Source organism: Ylistrum balloti, unplaced genomic scaffold, assembly GCF_031769215.1.
Source record: "Ylistrum balloti isolate Yb309-2 unplaced genomic scaffold, AGI_CSIRO_Ybal_v1 Utg370964, whole genome shotgun sequence".
In the NCBI taxonomy this organism is placed as follows: Eukaryota; Metazoa; Mollusca; class Bivalvia; order Pectinida; family Pectinidae; genus Ylistrum; species Ylistrum balloti.
In genome coordinates, this window is record NW_026782542.1 from 478,277 (window position 1) to 498,254 (window position 19,978).

The window sequence follows — 19,978 nt, forward strand, 5'->3', positions numbered from 1 at the left end:
AGGTATGTTTCCTCTTTTAATCACACTTTATTCATATCCAAATTTCAATTATGAGACAGGAATATGTTTTGTCCACGCGTTTGATCATTTATTTGCCCTCAGATAAGTTAAAGTGTCGGATTGATACATCGATATTCGATAGCTGAACGAGTGACATTTATAAATATACGTAAACCTCAGAAAAAAAAAACCTTTTTCATTATTTTGCTTTCTCCAATCTTAATATCGACACTAGAGGGCAAACCTAGAATGACCTTCTCTATGTCTGTCTTAACCGTGTGTCAAAGTGTCGAATTTATCATGGTGTAGGTGCTCAGTAGTTGATAGATTTACATTTGACGATTAATGGAATACCTGGGCCCAAACACTTCTCAGTTGGAGAGACGAGTCCATATATATAGAATTGATCTTTAACGGAAATACATGTTTTATATTATAAGAGAACCTGCATTACAACGGAGCATATATCTTGTTTTTGGAGAGGTTCTCATTAAATCGCCAACTACCACCTGCGTCTACTTACGCGTGTAAGTGGACGGTGTCAAGCTGTAGCATCGTAATGAGACGGTATCCAAATATAAGTCACATTTAGTATCAAAGGATATGAATATAGAAATAGAAATTGTTAAAAATTGAGTTTATTGATAAAATTACGTGAATAGAATCTTACGTTATTTCAAAAAGTCTGCTTTATCCTTTTTATATCATAAATATTTACACTGTAATATTATCATATCGGTCACTTGTTTTGTTTTATCCTGGAGAAGCACAATCTTATTTAAGATAAAATGTCTAAATCTTGCCTCTCCCTGACCGAAATATATTGGAAATTTTTATTTATCCATCTCTCTATCAAAAACTATGCTTTCGCATTAAAAAGTTCTTATTTGTTTTGACAACCGTTTTCAAAGGCAGAATTTATTAATTGAATATTAAACCGAAAAGAAAATGAAATAACACGAATTAACTCTGTTATGTACGAATTTCACGAAATCCATTAATTCGTCTTAATAAATTATTATTAATACTATTATCATTACAATCTTAACGGCTTGTCAACACATAAAAGGTCATTAGGGCCATCAAACATGGAAATAACATCAAATAAGCTAAAAGGTAAAAAAAAAATGCTAATAATCTTAAATGGTCATATTATCATTAACTTTTAAAATGGTAAGTCATATTCTATAATATAGACCAACATCTTTCAGATAAGTTAGAATTTGATTAATCTCAACATTTTCAAAAAGGGTCTTTAGATTTGTAACGTTACGATAAAAAATTCTCGTATAGACAGAAGGTCAATGCAATCCAATAAAAAAGTTAAACGGTGAATGACTCGGCTCATTCATTGACCGAGGATTATATTGGCCTTTCAACTTATATAACCTCGGTGCATAGGATGTGATGTTGAAAATGCAAATTTTCGATTATTTTACGAAGTCAAAACCGTATAGCAACCGAAAGTGTTTCGAAGATTACGAAAGGAACTGCAATTATCGGATCCAAGAAGAGTGATCCACACATATTTCAAGTTAGGGTACTTGGGTGATGATTGAACTTGTAGAAAGCCATTCAAGACTTCTAGAATTATTATCTAGAGATGTTCCTTAACAACCAGTATATGTTGATATTGTTGATGCCGTTAAGCTAATTACTCCATAAACTATGCCGTACAAATGTAGTCCAAAAGCAAACAAATGTACAAAAGTCAATAAGTGCATTCCTTAACTCATAAGTACAGCTATAGGTAATGAAGCATATAAAAGCGTAAAAGTTCCAATATTCATTTAAAATATAATTAACCCTACACATCATCAGCATTTTTCAGCCAACCATAAGAGTAGCCTACTAAGAAAGTAAATCATCATGTTATAGAATAACAATAATATCAAACATACAGACAGACACCAAACGCTTCGCTAGTCAATTTGTTGTTTTCTAAAATCACAAAAAAGCTTTATTAGTCTTGAATCTAAACCGCAGGATGTGCCCGCATGTTACGAAAACCATATGAGACGTGTCATTTGCAGCCGGATTGTTTGTGTGGAGGTACATACTGTTAGTGAATGGGATACAGTTGCTTGCCCTAGAGTAGAGTGTTTTACAAATACATTTAGGGTAGTTGATATTCTTACAATATCTGTGCATGACAAGATAAATGGCGAGATTTAAAAAGTCATAGTGTGTGTCAGTATACAATTAGAAACCATCGACGAATTACACTGCTATGTTCAAATTAAAAACAAAATCTGTTTAGAAATTTAAATAACTCGACAACCATCTTTGCTCAGATTGCGCATCGTGTGTCGTGCATACAGTAGTACCTCGTTATTTTGTTTCAAATCTTAAAAGTAGAATCGCAATCACGCTTAAAAAATCTGATCCTAATACTGCCTTTTACCCAGATTGTTTCGGATAGAGAACCTTTTACCTGGATACAGATGTAGTTGGATGAAAACACCTCCTACTACTTGTAGTTGAAATCTTCAGTTTTTATGCTTTTGTCGAAATATCAATTAATTAATACCCAATGAAGCTTTTTTGAAATTGACACAAATGTTTTTTTTTTTTTTTTTAAATAGATATTCAGAATGCCAATTGCATGTTCACTTTTATATACTGCATTTCCCTAAAAAAACAAAAAAAGACAAACAAAAAAGAAACAACAACAACACATACACACACAAACAAAATAAAATAAAACAACAAAAATGGAAACAAAAAACAAACAAACAAAACATAAACATCTGTCCTTATTTTGTTACATTCGGTGATCTCTACCTGGTACCCTATGGCATTAATTCCCGTGATTTTAGCCCCAGAACACTCGCCGTTTTGCTACATAAAGATATAATTTTAATGTATTAAAAACTGTAATGTTTTCAAAAACATTTCACTGTTTTGACAAAATTAATGATATCTCGCTTGTAATTTGAACAGGTGAAAATATCGATATTCTGTCATAATTGTGAAAAATAATGTAAATATTGAACGGAATACATCAGGATATAACACAATGCTGTATTGAAAACAAGACTAAGACAGGAAAATATCTATTTGACACAGACAGGGCGTGCGGTGTTTATGCCTATCGTTAAAAATGTGTTCGTAAACACGTATATCTTAAGCTTCAAAACGTAGATCATAATATCCTTAAACATGCATGTATCACTTGCTGTATATCGTCGAAAGGCAACTTAATATGATCATGCACCATAAAAGTACAAATGGATCGAATTTTTACTTCCCTTTTAACATTAGATGGAAACAAATCCAGTTTAGTTACAATACAAAAGGGGAAAAATAACAAATTATGGTAACGAAATGAACAACAGCATCACGGAAAAGGAAATAAATTCAACTTGGGACGCAAAAGTGCTCAACCTACAGTACAAATCCCAGTGACAGATGGAAGCTGGGTTGATAGAAACGGATTTCAGAGCTACGTGTTGCCTCTGGCAATGGACTACAGCGACTAACTTAGTTTTGTTTTCTTGGAATCATTCACGATATAATAAAAATCACGAACGCGTGTCGACTTCAGAACAGGCTCCAAAACATCAACCCTTGTTTATCTCTTTTTAAACCCATTTAGACGTAGCTTTTTATTTCACTTTTGGAATTCATATTTGACTGTATGTTTCATAAGAAGATTTAAAAATAGCCATTGTACTATAATCCAAAGTGCAACTACTTTCTGAGTAAACAGAGAAATAAACAATAAAATACGTTCGTAATGGATGATGATGATGATGATGATGATGATGATGATTGACATCTTCTGATACATGTGATTGATTTTCAATTCGGAAATAATTACTAAAAATATTGAATAATGTTTAACAAATATTATTTGAATCTCTTTTCATGTTTATTAGATCTAGAGAATAACAATGTGTGCATGCTAAGCACACATGATACAATTACAGGACAGGAAAGTTATTCATCCTTATGGGAATTAAAGGACGCTACGTACTCAATTTTGTAAAACGAATTTACAAAACATACATAACCAAAGTATCTGTAAATCAATGTGCCGTTTGGTGACGCTGTAGTATAAATAGAAGACATTTTGACTAATTTGATATATCGTTTTCATTGACATCAAGTATATTTTAAACCTGAAGAAATTAAGGCTGAAAAACATGAAAAGATTCCTACTTCACTGATGTGACCATCTTATCTATTTCTTGAGTGTTACCAAATTCTGCTTCACTGATGTGGTGATCTTGCCCGTTTCTGAGTGTGGTTAAATCATGCTTAACTGATATGGCTAAATCCTGCTTCATTGATATGGTCATTTTATCCATCTCTGAGTATGGCTAAATTCTGAATTACTGATGTGATTACCCGAATCAAAGCGTGGCTTAATCCTGCCACAATGATGTTGCTGTCTTAATCGTTAAGGAGAGTAAAACGCAGACTGTAATATTTTGTTGTTTACATGGAAGAAGTCTTATAAAATTTAAAAACTGCCCAACCAGTACCACCGATTCATATACTGAAAGGATAAAGAAACGCAGGGTAATATTTATTCCGATATTTTGAAAACGCGTTCTCCAAATAAAGTGAAACTTTATGGATTGAGTAATTAGGTCATATTAAACCTTGTCATGTATATTAAGTCACGGTACAGTGCGCAGCTCTGGTAAATTGAGGAAGGACAAAAAACAAGAATCTTGTGCACCGTGTTGTTCTGGTCTCATGCAGCGGTGGTCAAGTCATTCTTCGTTAGTCTTTATACAGACCAACTGCTTCCCTAAAATTAATTGAGAATTTGATTCGTGTTAAGAATGGCACGACTCACAGAAATTCAGAGGGGTCAGGCCATTCAGATGCTGTTGCAAGGAAAGCTGCAAAATCAGGTTGCTAGGCACTTTGGTGTTAATGTTTCCACCATAGAACGTCTTGTAAGACGTCTTCGGGAAACTGGGCGATTGGCCGATCGACCTAGGTCAGGACGTCCGCGCGTAACGTCACGCCGTCAGGATCGCTATATCGTCGTCTCTCATGTGGGTAATCGGCGCCTTACTGCCGTTGAGAGTGCACTTAATGTTCGTGGAAATCATGGGCGTCCTATAAGTTCAAAAACTGTAAGGAATCGATTACGAGAAGTTGGTGTAAGAGCACGTCGCCCCTATGTAGGTCAACACCTTACCCCTACTCGACGTCAGCGTCGTATGGCCTGGGTCGCTGCACATGCTCCACTGAGGCAGTGGAGACAAGTTTCCTCACGGACGAGTCTCGATTCTGTCTTTATCGATCTGACGGCCGTCAACGTGTCTACCGACGTCGTGGCGAACGTTTAACGGACGCTTGCGTTGTAGAGAGGGATAGGTTTGGGGCGGTTCAGTAATGGTGTGGGGAGGAATCTCAAACGGGTTAAAATCACAATTGGTTGTTATTGATGGCAAGTATAGAGATGATCCTCCGACCCCATGTTATCCCTTTCTTACAGCAGCATAATCTAACCCTCCAGCAGGATAATGCTAGGCCCCACGTAGCAAGGATTTGCCAAGTCTTTCTGGCCAACAACAACATTCAACCACTAGATTGGCCGCCATATAGCCCTGATTTGTCCCCGATCGAGCATCTTTGGGACCAGTTGGATAGACAGGTTCGAAAGCGCCAGCCACCCCTTGCTACTCGAGAGCAGTTGACCAGAGCTCTGATTGAAGAGTGGGACAACATCCCCATAAGACGGATTAACGCTCTCATGAACTCTATGACCAGAAGACTAAGGGCCGTGACCACAGCAAACGGCGGACACACAAGATATTGATGACTCTGTTCAATTTCAATTTCAATCCTATGGGTCCATTCAATTTAATCGTTAGTACCTCTAAACCAATTGTCAGATGCAAAATACAGACTTGGGAATTTTTTAAGCTTTAATTTATCTGTAAGTATACAAAATTTCGTTTTAAATAAAGCCCGATAGCATACTTAATTGCTGGATTAAAGTTCACCCTGCGTTTCTTTATCCTTTTTGTATATTATATTATAGATAATATTGTTTACATGCTTGAACAGTGACTTTTTCATGTCTTTGCTCGGGGATATTTTGAAATGAAGACGACGAACGTCACACTACAACCTACAACCTTAATCTATTATAATGTAACCTTCACCTTGACCTTATTTTGATTAGAATTTCAGTTGAAGAATGTCGCCATACGTAGACGATGCAGTTAATTTCCCTTTCCTTGTTAATATCCCTGGGTAACGAGGATTTACCGCCTCTGACGGAATTTACATATCAGTTTACAATTAGAGGCAGCGTTGGCGTCAAAAATAGATTGTATTTAACCTTCCTGAATATGTTAGTTTAACGAACGAATTAATCTTGTTTCCCCATTTTAGCATTATTTATAAACAGATATTGGAATGGTAAAGTAAAACAGCAGTGTTTAAATAGTTAGTTAGTATCGGTTTGATATGTAATCTACATAGATTTCCTACAAGGAAAGAAAAAATATAATGTTAAATTCAACATAGCATCAATATAAGCCCGTATTGTATGAAGTTATTCGATACTTTCTTCAAGTGTTAAACAACATACGATACATGTTTTGAATTTTGCTGGTATATTTAAACCTTTTTCTGCCTCAACGTCTAGAACCACTGAACCGCTCAACTAGATACCGTATTTGTGTGTAACAGAAATCATCAGAGTGCCTCTCTGTAAACCGGCAGGTTTCACGCTACCTGCGGGTGATTACATTCCCCAATTATGTTATTCTTGAAACCTATTTTTCTTCAGGGTCTGATATTAGTTTTCGTTACAAAATAATGCTTCCTCACGTTTTCTTCGAATCCTGATATACAAATTAGTCGTCTTCGTGGTCATTTTTAAAAATCAATTTTGATCATAAACATATATTATAATCTATGTAAATAGCGTTTAAATTGTTAGTCTAGTTACTCAATCCTACCATTCCTAGTGCTATGAATTCAAGGTTACAATGATGTTTTGCTTAAATAGCAGAATCAAAAGTATGTGGATTAAAAAAAACTCCAAGAGCTTTCAACCAATTTTGAACACTTGTCAAAAATATCTTTAATGAGAACATTCCAAATTAAGGGAACAACTTCGTTCTCCTCTGATTAAAGCGTTCTTTTTAAAGAATTGTGGTACTGCTTTCTGGTTGTGTATTGAAGCGTAAGTTGTGAAAAATACGTAAAAGAAAAGATAACGGAGGAAGAATTTGTTTAATTGATCGTATTGTAGGTTACTAATACATCGTCTTCTACAACTCACCTGAAATAGAAATCAAGGACACTGCAGACTAATCATTATCAGTCGCTCACCTCGATTTTTTTCCGTTTTCCAACAGAGCTTAATCTCTGAATTTCTACCTGACTTACATGTTAATTTGATATTCAAGGGGTTGTCCTCAATATCATTATTTTCATGTAAAATGTCGGAAACCGACAGATAAACTAGCAATATAGGATTTTAAAAGATGTAGGTTAACGAAAATGATGTGGATGTTTTACAGTCGTTGTAATGATTCCATTGGGAAATATGCATCCTTATACGATATCAAGGTGTGCTTGTTTGATGTACATTAGAATACTTGTTTCGTTGTTCTTTACTTGGTTCTCATCTGGGAATGTGACACTACGGATTAAAAATAATTTCATGATACTTAGCAGAAGACGCTTCATCTTCCTGAACATCTGGTCTTACTCTCTGTGTACGCTTTAAGAAAATATCTGTTAATCCAGTAATATTCCAATCTTTAGTATTAAGTCCTTGTCTTATTGAATGTGAGTTTAATGTAAATTTTGTTTGCATGTTAGTATTTTATTGCTATTGTATTCATAAAATCGAATTCTGGTGGAGGCGTCGAAGATTTGAACAAATTTTTGTTTTCAGTCAGATTTTATAAACATTAATCCTCTCGTAGGCGGGAAATTTAAATGTAATTCCACATGATACTGACATTTTAGATTATCTCAATAAGTTTTGCCTTGATTCAATGCCACAATTTAGATACATGCAAATACACTCACAAGAAAGCATGCAACCTCACACGCATTAAAATAAATCGTTTTATTCCAGTTAATGGCTACTTGCATGCAAAGAACACACTCCCCATGTCTGGTCTTTTCTGAAAGTCAGGATATAATGTTCATTATCAGTTGTGCCATACATTAAACTTTGTTTTTGGTTTTATTGCCAGTCTTCGATAACCCTGCAGATTTTGAAATTCTAGAATGGTTTATGATGTTTCAAATCCTGTGCTCCACACATTCGATCTTATATAAACAATCAGTGTATTTTATCTTTGACACAAATGATACAAGTCTCTGGTTGTCAGCGCTGATTCGGATTAAAGACTGTCGATTTAAACAAAACATATTTTCTGCTTGCGATCTTATTCTTTAGTGACGTAATCAGGACAGATACCTATCAATAAATAATGTGTTTTCTAATCAGTTATTTTATCGAGTCGGAAAACACAAAATCATATCGGTGCCTTTCTCTAGTCAAACATCGATCCAATGGCGTACATCACACATATCTCCGTTATATATAATTGGCTGACCTTTCGCCTTTGACTTGTGACATAGCGCGTGATTTCTGACAATTCTTTCTAATACAAATATATACCCCCGATCACTAATGATTGAAAGATACTCGCATCCATGTGTCATAAGATCGTTCTTTTTATCTCACCGATATTTCATATTTACAAGCCCGATTGGTGTGCTTGATTGTGATTTATGTAGCCGGGGACTATCTTATGAATGTCAAATCGTAGTGTGACGAGACCGCGGAGGGATTGATCAATTTTTGACGCAACCAGTATTCCGCGAGAGGATCGATGGGACATATGGGAGTATGTCTGATTGTGAAAGCAATGCTTTAAACCATTTCAGCGATACAACTTTTAGTTTTTTTTATCTTTAATTATTCCTAGTCGCTAAACGTAATGCTTTGATATCTGAAATGGAGTACTCCCTGAACTGTATTATCTTTCTACATGCCGAAAAAAATCCAGATTTTTCTGTTGCATTCACCTAGTACTTTGTACGTCAGTGCTGATGCTCGACTTCCGCTTCCGCCAAAGAACATGTAAATCTTCCCGCATCGCTTTCGCCGCCATTTTATTACATAGTCTTCCTGCTTGCAGAGCGATGATTCATTGAAATGAAATTAATAAATATTAATAGCATAGCTTATTTCTGGATATTAAGTTTGCAATGAAATTTCACATTGTGGAAAATCCATTGAACGGTTACTACAGAGCCGTCTTAAGATTTAAAAAATACCGATATATCAATATAATCCAAACTGAAATTCATTAAAACTAGGGCATACTGGAGCAAAGGTAATAAATAACTAAGAGGCTTCTGAAAGAGTTCATATAGAAAAAGACCAGGTGTTCCGGAAGAGTAAGCGTCTTCTATTTCATCGACGACCTAAGCATATGAATGTTTATAACGCCATTCACTTTTCGTTGAAAAGAAAGCTTTCATAATACGAGAACGAAAGCGTTCTTTCAGTTTCGAATGGGTATGGTGGAATACAGATTGGAAAACTCAGTTGGTTTATAGAAGAAATGTTTTGAGAAGAGGGTGTCGAAGATTAGTCAAAAGATATTTAGAGTTCTGTAAAATCCGTATACTATTAATTCCACTTCTTTTATAATAAGTATTAAAATAAAACCAAAATTTGAAAGTAATACGATTGGTTGCCAGTAGTTTTGACAAAGGCTTGGTTGAATAACTAGACTAGCAAGCAAGAAAACCTTGCTTGTATGGAATTTAGTTTAGTAATCCATTATAAACGGGGAAAGTCTGCATCATGATTTAAAGGCAATCCAAATGATTGTAATACCGAAGCATGGTTAGCCAGTATTTCTTCTTTGGAAACATTTTATGGTGTATAAGTGGGGGGTTCCTTCTTTATTAAGCAAGCATATTTCTATTTGTTAATACAGGAAATGCAATGATGTCCTCAGACAGGAATAGAATTACTGGATGCCTTATCTACAGGCAAATAACACCTGTAAATCTTTCAAGTTGGATTTATCGTCAGGATCTAAGAACGCTAAAGTGCATTAAATAGCTGGAAAAATCTATTTATATAGAAATTATATTTTATCATTGTTGAAGTTTTATGATAACGTAAAAACGGATTTATTGTAGTCATTGAAAAGACGACGCCTCCATGTTAAAATGACTTACACTTTTTACTCTGCCAAAAATGACGGCTGCACAACTTCACGGACTTAAAACTGACAATAATGACGACTGTTTCGGTTGTTGGATTAAAGTGTCAATAATGATGACCGTTTCGCTTGACGGACTAAACTGTCAATATTGACGACTGTTTCGCTTGACGGATTACACTGTCAACATTTCTTTCCCATTTGTTGATTGACACTGTCAATAAGCACAGTTTTTCCACTCGACGGATTACACTGTCAATGTGACTATTTCAATTGATGAGCTGAACTGTCAACGATGACGTCTGTTCACATGTCGGATTACACCATAAATAGTAAAGACTGTTTCAGTGGTATAGAATTTTTGCATAAGTTAAAGTCAACAGCATTAGACAGCACCATGCTTAGGTTAAGTTTATAAGGTGAATAAAGTTAATCTAAAATATATAATTTGCCTTCATTTCCAACGAAAATAAATGCCATATACCGACAATCATGTCCATGCTGAATTAAGTTTGGTATATATTTATGTTATATCGACATGCATTATTTACGACTAATATTTGGCGCATTATCATTTCACCTCCGCCTTGCTATGGAAAGCAAGGGAAATAACCAAGGCTGCATAATTACCCCCAATATTCTGTGATATATGCAAAATAAACAGCCTTGTTTTTCCATACAGATTAGGGACACTGAAGGATCTGTAAAAATCAGAAGACATTAAAACCTGGTGAAGGTAGCTTGATTTTAAAACATAATATTAATGAGTCTCGTGTGTGCATATCTATAGATTTGCATTCAAAGCATGTCCCCTGTAAAACCACAAAACTGCCAATGATGTCCATCATCCTTTAAGAAGCCACTGCAAGGCTTTGAAATGCAGATCTGTGCTAGGACCCCGTGACTTGGGACATTGTTGCATTGCTATCTTTTTAACCTTTGAAGACGAGTGTTACACTCCTTTAGAGCCCTTATGGGGCAACGGAAATCCTCTTAAGGTTCATTTATCACGAAATTAACTCCGAATCTTCTCGGTTATCCGATAGAGCTTTTAACCACTAGATAGCCTAATCTCCGACCCGGATCAGAGCCGGAAATCATTGTAGGTCGGGAGAAGAGTCTGATTCGATCGGTTCATCCCGCCGATAAATAGACGATTATTAGGTCCACGATAGGTCATGTATTTTCCTTTGTTTTGTATCTGTGACGCATTAATTTACTGAGAGATAAATCACTTACGGCCATTTCGTGTAATATAGTTCTATCATCTGTATTTTCAGAAGAAATTACTTTGACCTCTGCTCCCAAGAGTGACTGGCAATTCCAGCTTATTTTACACATGGTTCCCGAATCGCCAATTGTGATGGCCGATAAAAACGTTTAGAGATATTTTTATTAAGCTAAAACTGACACTTTATCACGATATGATATACATTACTGAAATATATGGCACGCGGTCTTGACCGTAGCTAATCGTGGGCAAATCGTCAATTCAGTTGCAGCAGGCAAAGTTTACTCGGGGTTTAATGATTGTTGGTATATTGCTTTGTAGAAGCAAAGAGCTGTTATTGGATGGCAGTATACAGTCTAATCATTTAACCATATGAAAAGAATTCGGGAAAATAGAAATGAAATTTATGTCATTTTTTTTCTTTTTAAATACCGACAGTATTCTACCATCCAGAAGCAATTCAATATTAATATTTGCATTCAGATATAATTTTCGTCATCTAATGCATAACAGATACATTCAAATTGCAAGTTTAAACATGTTCAGATCAAAGAATAGCCGAAATAGTAAAGCTCATCATGCTATCGTTAACAATAATTGAATGAAATAGATAACAAAGGATAACAATTCTGACTTGATTCTTTAAGTGTATCATAAAAATCCTTAACAATGTAATTTTTTTCGCTTTGATATGTAACTTAGATATGACGTAATCACGAAACGAAGTACCTAGGGTTTCCTCTGGAATATTTACATCACGAGGTATGTTATGATTTTCAAAATAGAATTACAATTGAAGTTATAAATAGTTGCCTGTCCATTGGTGACAACGAGCACAAAAACATTTTATTTGTAGTTTATGAAACGTATGGAATGCCAGATCAACGGCCAACATACGACGTTGACAAACTTTTATAATCTCGAATGTTATGGCAATAAGACGGTAAATTATGAGGTTGACATATTTTTTTCTGCAATGTTCTATCTATGTTCGTTTCTGCTTTGTCCATAATTTTTATTTCTTAAATACATCTGATCGTGAATAAGTCTATTTGTCTATTGCTTTGCCAACAATCTTCATTATATCATAGTATGTATATATTGTCTATCAAATGTCTTGAAAATATAGAAAATGTATAAAAGATAACTTTAAAAAAGATATATATATTCCCTAATATGATCATCATGGCCATACCTTGAACTTCCCCGACATTCTTTATCAACCTGCTTCTCTCGAAATACTGGATTGTGAGTTTACCTTTAAACTGATGTCATTTTGAACCCAAATCGTGAAACTGGTAACAATCTCTTGACTACCGTTTCAAATATGACCTGCAAAAGGAAGAATGTGGGAAACAGATCGTTACTATCTAAAAATGGAAATTTTATTAATAGGTGAATAAAAATTATCACACTTACAAAACGGTTTGACTGAGATTGCGTTGAGGTGAAAAATTGAGCTAAGCAGTTGATGTACAAGAATATGGTGTGTTTTTTTCCAATTCTTGTGGGTATTAGAAATATTATGATAAAACATTTTGTTTTCAATTAAAGACAACATAATTATCTATATACTTGAAAGTGAGATTGAAGGACTTGTTCATGTATTTATGACCGATATTAATATGTTCTTTTAAGTTTTGACTGGTTTCGATGTTTTGTATAAATAGACTGCAGTTAATCTTTCACTCATAATAAACCTAATGAATATGGTCCTCAGCAATGACGCATTCAAAATAATGTTTGAAATTGATCATGAACTGAAAAATGATAATGATTAGGTAACAGTAAATCGTTCGTTATGATCGTTTGCAGTACACAGCAATATAATTGACACCAGGTCCCAGTTGTTCAAAGAATATAGCTAGCCAGTGGTTAAATAGTAAGTTTTATATCACTGGAAATCAAAACTGATCCTAAAAAATTGATCTGTTGCAATATTCTACAGCGGTGTAATTTCAAAGAAATGTTACAGCTTTTTATGATTTATGTTTGATGTTTTCATTACTGCTGGTTATTTCTAACGTCACTTTGAGTAACTGAGGCCGGGATGTCACGAACATATCAATTTGTGAGAGGCCTTGCCGTTGCTTCAATTTTTGCAAGTTCTTTCATAAGATTTTGTTCCCCAGTTGTTTGGTTTTTATGCCTGAAATGATTGCTCATTCAGCTAGGCACCTAAGGTACACCGGGCGGTACTAGCACAATGCCAGATGTGCACGCAAAGAGCGATGCGCCTATGTCTCCTCCAAAACAATTCTTTAGAAGCTGACAGCTCCAAAACACGAAAAGAAGATGATTTACCCGATTGCAGTCTAAAATCGGTTACGAGGGTTGGTCTCAGTGCCGTCTCGGTATTACACAGCATTGGACAAAATACAACCATATTGTATGTACCACTTGCAGTAATTCACAAGGTGATAAGGTGTCCTGCTTCACTAATGAATTCCATTTACATCTTTACCGCTAAAGTTTTCAACACCAGTGCTTAAATTACTTTTTAAAAAAACTAGCCCAACATCATATTTTATTACCGTGCATGTTATAGAATATGTATTATGAACCTGTATGTATATAGGCGTATGAATTTGAATGATGGCCCTGTAATTGTGATTGATAAAAGTGTGTGTGGAGTTTCTTTCAGGCTTTGAAAACATGATAATCTTAAAAGGCACTATCTGCCAGAATACAATCGTCACGTGGTATAATATAAACAAGTAAAAACCAAAAGCCATTGAGTACATTCTTGTACACCAAGGATTTTTTTATTACTCATATAACAGATACTTAGACTGTAGTGTCTTGTTATCAGGCAAACAAATCCTTTGTCCATCTCCAGGAGAGTAAAAATCACTATCCTATTTCCTTAGCTCGATGCTAGAAATATCCTAGTAGTTACCGCTCTGTAAACACGTATAAACTTAATGGTGATTTTCTAATGAATTAGACTGACCAAGTCAGCTGCTAAGTGATATATCTTTATCTCCTTATTGTACAGTTATTGACCCATACATAAAATGTTACGTGGACGCGGTTGATACACCAAGTACAGCGTTGTAGTGATTCTGTCGTCTCTAATAACACGAGCGGGGAATTTTCAAACATGTCTATTAATAAGTAATGAGAACGCTATTGATGTGACAACCATCCACGCAGTATTTAGTCTTCTTGGCTATAATAAACCCATAAAAGTATGGTGACTACTTTATCGGCTGTAAAATTGGAATAATGAATCTTTAAGGTCCAACACCTAAGTTCTTCTGCACTCCAGTGTTAAACATTCAGTAGAAAACACTGTGCTCCTTGGCGGACAAACATAACCATACAAATTTAATACTAGATGGAATGCATATACAAAATAATGCATTGTCTTACTCAGACTAATCGCTGATATCAGGAGACCAAACTATGAAATCTAGAAGCCGATTTGATAAAATCTGTATTGACGTAGAGACCCGATAATTTAACAGATCTTCTAGGTTCAGGATGAGTTATGCACAAGTATTAGTTCATGTAATGCTGGGCGATATCGAAGCTAAATCGTTCAGAAAATTCAACAAGATTACAGCTTTTCGCAGTCATTCAATTTTCCCATTTATTTACTGAATAGATACATATCAGCTTTTACCACCTACTTACATGTCACTGTGCTCAGCAGGATTATCTGTGATGTATGACACAAGGCATAATTTAATATGAAAGTAGTTGTTTTGCTACCTTTGTGTTTTCAGATATTTCTTTACACATGAATTAAAACGGAACACGTACTACGATATCTCGTAGATTTTGTTCTTGTTGACTGCATTTTAATTGACACCATGTTTCCGTTAAAAGCGTCAACAATTTTAACTCAATTTGCTCTAGTATAGATCTTCAAAATACGTGAATCCTGTCTAGGGGGTCACGCTCGAATATAAAAATTTCAGTTCGTTCCTTGATCTTGAAAAAATAATTATGAAAAATCGCAAGAAAAAAAAACAAAAATTAAAAAAAATACTCTTTTTCAACTACCAGCACTTTATCTGCCATATCAGTTCTATTGAACAAAATTTGGAATTGCAGAGCATTGACAAATATTGAATTTAAACCATTACTGAAAATACTCAAAACGTTTTTAGCATTTTAACATTCTCTTCTCATTATCCAAGTGTGTTTTTAAATGCACTTGGATACCAAGAAGAGAACGTAAAAATCTTTATAAACGAGTTTTATCGAAGAAACAGGTTCGTCATTAAATGATGAAGAATGTTTGTAATTAACAAAAAATGAGATAAATTAGGTATGTGAACACGGCTCATCAGTAGAAAAAACTACCTCCTGTCTTTTACACAGCTTTAATTTGAAAATATGTATTTTTCCTATTTGAAAAATTGAATTTCCTCTTTATTCGTCTGTTTTCGTACCGATCCTATATTTGACCTAATTAAAGATCCGCCCTTCTCTATCTAATATCTTAATTGTCAGTGTTTTAGGATGAATATGACATCTTTTGAACTCTATATTATGTTCACTCTCTGTGTAAGTGTCTTAGTTGAGTAGTTCGACAAGGCCAAGAGATCCTAGTTTCGTGATTTTGTGCAATGTAATTAACAAAGTGGAGGAACTGCGGTAGTGTGATTAAAACATTAATGTTGTGGGTGGGAAACTACATCACCTACGGCTACAAATAATATTGATCAATTTACAAATGTTTTACAGCCTGAATAACAATGGTCCTCTGGGCATAGTTTTTCCCCTTGTAATGAAAAGGAACAACTAACGAGGTAATATGCAACATAAAATGAAGAAAAGGAAAAAAATGTACAAGAAATCTGAATAACAACAAAGCGGACATATTTCATATAGTGTCTATATAAACATTGTAAAATAAATAGAATAATCTAGTATTGTATGTTAAGGAATATTTACCAGTTAAAGTATGTTCTTCATAATAAAAAAATAGTAAAGTGAAAATATTGGTAAAGCTTTAGCCTTTTTTAACGATACAAATGATGCTCTAGACTGTTTAAAAGATACCAATAAATCTCCAGATTGTCTTAACGTTACCAGTAAATCTCCACACTATATTAACGACACCAGTAAAGCTCCAGACTATATTAACGACACCAGTAAATCTCCAGACTATATTAACGACACCAGTAAAGCTCCAGACTATATTAACGACACCAGTAAATCTCCAGACTATATTAACGACACCAGTAAATCTCCAGACTATATTAACGACACCAGTAAATCTCCAGACTATATTAACGATACCAGTAAATCTCCAGACTATTGTAACGTTACCAGTAAATCTCCAGACTATATTAACGACACCAGTAAATCTCCAGACTATATTAACGACACCAGTAAATCTCCAGACTATATTAACGACACCAGTAAAGCTCCAGACTATATTAACGACACCAGTAAATCTCCACACTATATTAACGACACCAGTAAATCTCCAGACTATATTAACGACACCAGTAAAGCTCCAGACTATATTAACGACACCATAAACCACTATATAAATCTATATTAACGACACCAGTAAAGCTCCAGACTATATTAACGACACCAGTAAATCTCCAGACTATATTAACGACACCAGTAAATCTCCAGACTATATTAACGACACCAGTAAAGCTCCAGACTATATTAACGACACCAGTAAATCTCCAGACTATATAATCTCCACACTATATTACCAGTAAATCTCCAGACTATATTATTAACGACACCAGTAAATCTCCAGACTATATTAACGACACCAGTAAATCTCCAGACTATATCAACGACACCAGTAAATCTCCAGCCTATTGTAACGTTACCAGTAAATCTCCAGACTATATTAACGACACCAGTAAATCTCCAGACTATATTAACGACACCAGTAAATCTCCAGACTATATTAACGACACCAGTAAATCTCCACACTATATTAACGACACCAGTAAATCTCCAGACTATCTTAACGACACCAGTAAAACTCCAGACTATATTAACGACACCAGTAAATCTCCAGACTATATCAACGACACCAGTAAATTTCCAGCCTATTGTAACGTTACCAGTAAATCTCCAGACTATATTAACGACACCAGTAAATCTCCAGCGTATTGTAACGTTACCAGTAAATCTCCAGACTATTTTAACGACACCAGTAAATCCCCAGACTATATTAACCATATCAGTAAATCTCCAGACTATATTAACGACACCAGTAAATCTCCAGACTATATTAACGACACCAGTAAATCTCCAGACTATATTAACGATACCAGTAAATCTCCAGACTATATTAACGACACCAGTAAATCTCCAGACTATATTAACGACACCAGTAAATCTCCAGACTATATTAACGACACCAGTAAATCTCCAGACTATTTTAACGTTACCAATGAAGCTCCAGACTATTTTAACTATACAATATAAGCTTTAGACTATTTCAACAAATCCAACACTTAACTAGACCACGAATTCATTTAACAACAACTTATTTCAATAAAAAGGATAATAACGCATTGAATTTAGCTGTTTTTCTTTGGGTTTCTATTGAAAAGACAATATTTATTTATAGTAACCTGCAATACATATACCCAAATTAGACGTCAGCACATTTATAATTTACTAGCGAAATAGGATATAGTGATTATGTTAATATGCTTTTGGTAGTTTATACAAAATTTGATGATAAAAATGTAAATAATAACGATAAATAATGTGTTTTTGTACTGTTGAGGTTATTCTATTCTTCAAGTTCGTTCCTACACTGCCTTATGGAAATGTATTAATAGATATTTCCTGTAATAATGCACTTGTTTCGCTTTTATTTCATATCCACTATTCCGTCATTCTCGTCAATATTTTGTATAAATGTTAAATTTTGCTGTAGAATCATATCGAAGAGAGGAGTTATTATAAGCGTTTTCGGTATTTTATTTTAAAAAATATGTCGCGTGAAAAACTATTCGCATTTCATTCGTACAACTTATGAAACTTTTTGGGTGATATAAGCTCTGAACAAATTCAGATATTTGGATGTCACTGATACGCGCAACAAAAAGAAAAAAAGGAGAACAAAAAAATTGGAAAGTGCAGCTGAAAAATAACAGCCATTAGCAAGTCTGCTATTGAGCTGACGTGTCGTCCTATGCATTGCGGAAGGCCTTTGGGTTTTCACGGATGCTTTGGTAGCAAATTCTTGCGCATTTGGAGCACCTTAATTTTATTAGGAACATATCCTTATTACTTTCCATTGTAACAGTGCCATTCACTCTTTGTATTTCTGTCGAGATAAAACTGCCATGAAGTTTTCTCCTAAGATTGAGATGACAGCGATGTGTTTCGAATAAGAAGTATGTTTTCTAGGTTATCTAATACCGATCAAAAGCTGTTTGAATAATACGCTGTCTTTTCTGTCAACATAATTACAACGGAAAATAATTTCTTGTATCATTTTTAGAATGTTTTGGCGTTAAGAAATCAATAGCTAATTGCAACTATAGACAACAGACATAACACATTTACTGTCATCCAGTATTTTAACATCATCATGAATTTAAACCTATATTGTGTTTTTTTAGGTTTTGTACACACAAAAATGATCATTGTAAATGTTAGATATTATCGGCCCAGACACTAACTCCAGTTAAAGGAGTTATGCACCAACTTTATTAGGTCCGTTATCAGGGCCCCCGAAATCGATAACGCACTCACATAGAAAAAGACACAAGATAGTAAAGAGAATATACAAGTATACGCTATAAGGCTTTATCTAGAAGGAACTGCCCCTAGTCAACTATAAAACAGCTCCGACGTGTGTTTATAAAGCCATATACTTCCAAGACATCGTTTAATAGTTTAAATTATACTATAACATATACTGTAGTTGAGTGCGCTGGTATGCACGCTTCATTGTAAATTATGGATATGGGCGACAAAATATGTAATCTTTTGACTGTCATGTGTCGTTTCGCTTGTTTTTTATTCCATATATTTAATTGTCAAAATTCTAGTGCTCGTTCCGACTGATCCGACACAAACCAGTTTACCTTGGCACATACCATTTTTAAATTGCCGATTAAGTGGTGCTCATCATTGTTACTTAAATGCTTTGTGATGTTCAACGAACATCTTTATTCTCGTTTGTATGGCTATAAAATTCAGACAATCCCCAATCAAGGACCAGGGATTCTCAATCGCGTGATAGCGAGCGGTAGGGTGTGATTCTGTGCGATCGATTTTAAAATGAAAGGCTTTAGATTTTTGCACGAAAGTTTACATGTTCTCGTTCATACTCGGTACGTTACGTCTGTGGGGATTATGATAAGAGACAACAGTACACAACTAAATCAGCTATTTGATTGTACACTCGTAATGTGTTTTAGTGTGAGAACAATACCCACTAATGAATCTTGTCAATTGTACTGAATGACATTCGGGTAGTCATATTATGTAATAAGAAATTTTATCCGGAGAGCACTTCTTAGAACAATTGATTGTCCTTCCTATACCGGAAATCTAATCCTGTTCTTCTTAGATTTCAGAATGCATAATAGCATTTAAGAATGAA

The 19,978-nt window shown here is 34.7% G+C and overlaps 1 protein-coding gene across 1 annotated transcript in view; it reads left to right on the plus strand.

The window, feature by feature from the left end:
* LOC132559785 (transcription elongation factor SPT5-like) overlaps window positions 1-17,838 on the plus strand; it is a 55,243-nt gene extending 37,405 nt beyond the window's left edge. Inside the window, exons 2-3 of the mRNA XM_060224412.1 lie at window positions 16,449-16,886; window positions 17,123-17,838. Coding sequence (XP_060080395.1) covers window positions 16,449-16,886; window positions 17,123-17,838 — 1,154 coding nt within the window. The remainder of the gene's footprint in view (window positions 1-16,448; window positions 16,887-17,122) is intronic.
* Window positions 17,839-19,978: the final 2,140 nt, after the last annotated feature.